A 2695-nucleotide genomic window follows, 5' to 3' on the forward strand; every position below is an offset into this window, starting at 1 on the left:
ACTGAACGGCCGTTTCGACCCAGTATGGAACTCCTCAACAGTGTGCAACCATGATCCCGCCTCGCGAGATTCAAACCCAGTACCTAGCACTGTCTCGCGAGATTATTATCTGTTAAGAAATAATATTTGGTTGGATACACTTATGATGATGTGAAATACCGAATGTTATTAAACCACTCAACATCACTTCAATTTCATCTATATAAATCCATTTAGAACACAAATAGGTATTACAATGAAATATAAACTTTGTTTAATTAGAATTCATTATAAATTTAGGCATCGGTGAATGCGCCGAATCAACATTGATTCTACACTGAAAACGTCTTTTCACATCACTGATGTTACCATTATTACTCTTAGGTTTCAATCTTATGTTACATTTTACTTTATATATATATATACTATGGAATGGGCGGAGTTACTCAATCATTGAAATGGATAATTTTCTGAACGTCTTTTTATCCTAGTACCGGACTCCTTGTCTTCATCTGTATTTGTTCGTGTGTATGCAATAGGAGCGCTAGGTCATCTGCGAAGTCCAAATCGTCTAATTGATTCTGAGCTGTCCATATTATGCCGTGTTTTCCCTTAGATGTCGAGGTTTTCATAATCCAGTCAAACACCGGAAGATAGAGGAAGGGAAAGACTGGAAGACTTGTCTGACTCTGGTCCTTACTTGGAATGCATCTGTCAGCTGTCCTCCATGCACTACTTTGCACTGTAGTCCGTCGTATGAGTTCCGAGTAATGTTTACAATCTTCTCAGGAACTTCTTAATGTCAAAGAAGTTTTCATAACGTTCTCCTATCCACACTGTCAAATGTCTTCTCATAATCAATGAAGTTGATGTACAGTGACGAGTTCCACTCAACTGATTGTTCGACGATGATCCGTAGTGTTGCAATTTGGTCTGTGCACGACCGATCCTTACGGAATCCAGCTTGTTGACCTCGAAGTTGGGCGTCTACTGCGTCTTTCATCCAGTTCAGCAAAACTCTGTTAAAGAATTTCCCTGGTACTGACAGTAATGTGATCCTTCTGTAGTTTTCACATTTGCTCAGGTCTCCTTTCTTTGGAATCTTGATGAGGTGTCCTTCTTTCCAGTCCATCTGCATTTGTTCCTCCTCCCAAATCTTTTTGAATAGAAGGTGAAGCATGTTTGTAGTTACTTCGATGTCTGACTTCAGTGCTTCAGCTGGTATATTGTCGGGTCCTGCTGCTTTCCTGCTTTTGATTTGTCTGATGGCCATTCTGATTTCTTCCGTCGTTGGTGGATTGACATCCATAGGAAGATCTGTGTGTGCTGCTTTGATGTCCGGTGGATTCATTGGAGTTCCTCAAAGTACTCTACCCATCTGTTCCGCTGTTGTTGAATTTCAGTGATTGGCCTCCCTTCTTTGTCTTTGACCGGTCTCTCTGGTTTACTGTATCTCCCTGCTAGTTTCTTCTTTGTATCATAAAGCTGTTTCATATTTCCTTGTCTTGCAGCTTTTTTTGCCATCGTTGCTAGTTCTTCCACGTATTTCTTCTTGTCAGCTTTAATGCTCTTCTTCATTGGCTTGTTTGCTTCTATGTATTCAGCTTGTGCTCGGACTTTCTCTGTTCGTGTTCGGCTGTTGTTAATTGCTGTCTTCTTGTTCTTCGTTTCTTTGATACTGTCCAGGGTTTCTACAGAGATCCATTCCTTATGATGATGCTTCTTGAGGCCCAGAACCTCTTGATACGTTGAAGTTAATGCTTCTTTGATACCTTTCCAGTTGGCCTCCATGGTAGTTTCTTCTTCCTTAAGTAGATCATGTAAAGCTTGGAACCTGTTGTTGAGAGCTATCTTGAATTCGTTGAATTTGCTAGTATGTCGAAAGAAGGCTGTATTGAACTTTTGTAATGCTGTTTCCTCAGCTGCCCAGTGTTTCTTTAGCTTCGCTTTCGTTTTGGCAACCACCAGGTGGTGACGTGAAGCTATATCAGCTCCTTTCTTGGTTCTCACATCTTCCATTGCCCTTCGGAATTTCTTATTGATGTAAATATGATCTATCTGGTTCTCTGTAGTGTGGTCCGGTGAGATCCATGTAGCCTTGTGCATACGTTTGTGTGGAAATATTGTGCCTCCAATGACCAATTTGTTGAATGCACATAGATTTACAAATCTTTCTCCATTTTCGTTTCTCTCACCCAGTCAATGTCGTCCCATGATATCTTCATATCCGGTGTTGTCTATTCCAACTTTGGCATTTAGATCTCCCATCAGAATGGTGAGGTCCTTTCTTGGGCATTTCTCAATGATTGACTGCAGCCGCTCGTAGAATTGATCTTTAATGTCGTCGTTGCTATCATTGGTGGGTGCATAACATTGGATAATATTCATTGTGATCCCCTCCTTCTTTGTTTTGAATGATGCTTTGATGATTCTGGATCCGTGAGATTCCCATCCTACAAGTGCATTTCGTGCTACTTTGGACAGCATTATAGCGACTCCCTGAGTGTGTGGAGCATTTTCCTCTTCGTAACCGGAGTACAGCAGCATCTCACCCGTATCCAGCCTCTGTAGTCCAGCTTGGATCCAATGGGTTTCACTGATTCCGAGTACTGCCAATTTGTATCTCCTCATTTCCGTTGCTATTTAACTGGTCTTCCCGGTCTAACACATTGTTCGGACGTTCCGTGTACATATAAAAATTGTTGCTCTGGTTTTT

At 41.3% G+C, this 2695-nt stretch overlaps 1 protein-coding gene across 1 annotated transcript; it reads right to left on the minus strand.

Annotated features, from left to right (window-relative positions):
- Nucleotides 1-1326: 1326 nt before the first annotated feature.
- MS3_00009519 (uncharacterized protein) lies at nt 1327-2085 on the minus strand (the record flags this gene model as incomplete). The annotated part of the gene is made up of 1 exon (XM_012939524.3): nt 1327-2085. One exon carries the CDS (start codon nt 2083-2085, stop codon nt 1327-1329), a length of 759 nt encoding a protein of 252 aa, XP_012794978.3.
- Between the last annotated feature and the right edge of the window lie 610 nt (nt 2086-2695).

The sequence above is a fragment of the Schistosoma haematobium genome, chromosome 7 (assembly GCF_000699445.3).
Source record: "Schistosoma haematobium chromosome 7, whole genome shotgun sequence".
NCBI lineage: Eukaryota > Metazoa > Platyhelminthes > Trematoda > Strigeidida > Schistosomatidae > Schistosoma > Schistosoma haematobium.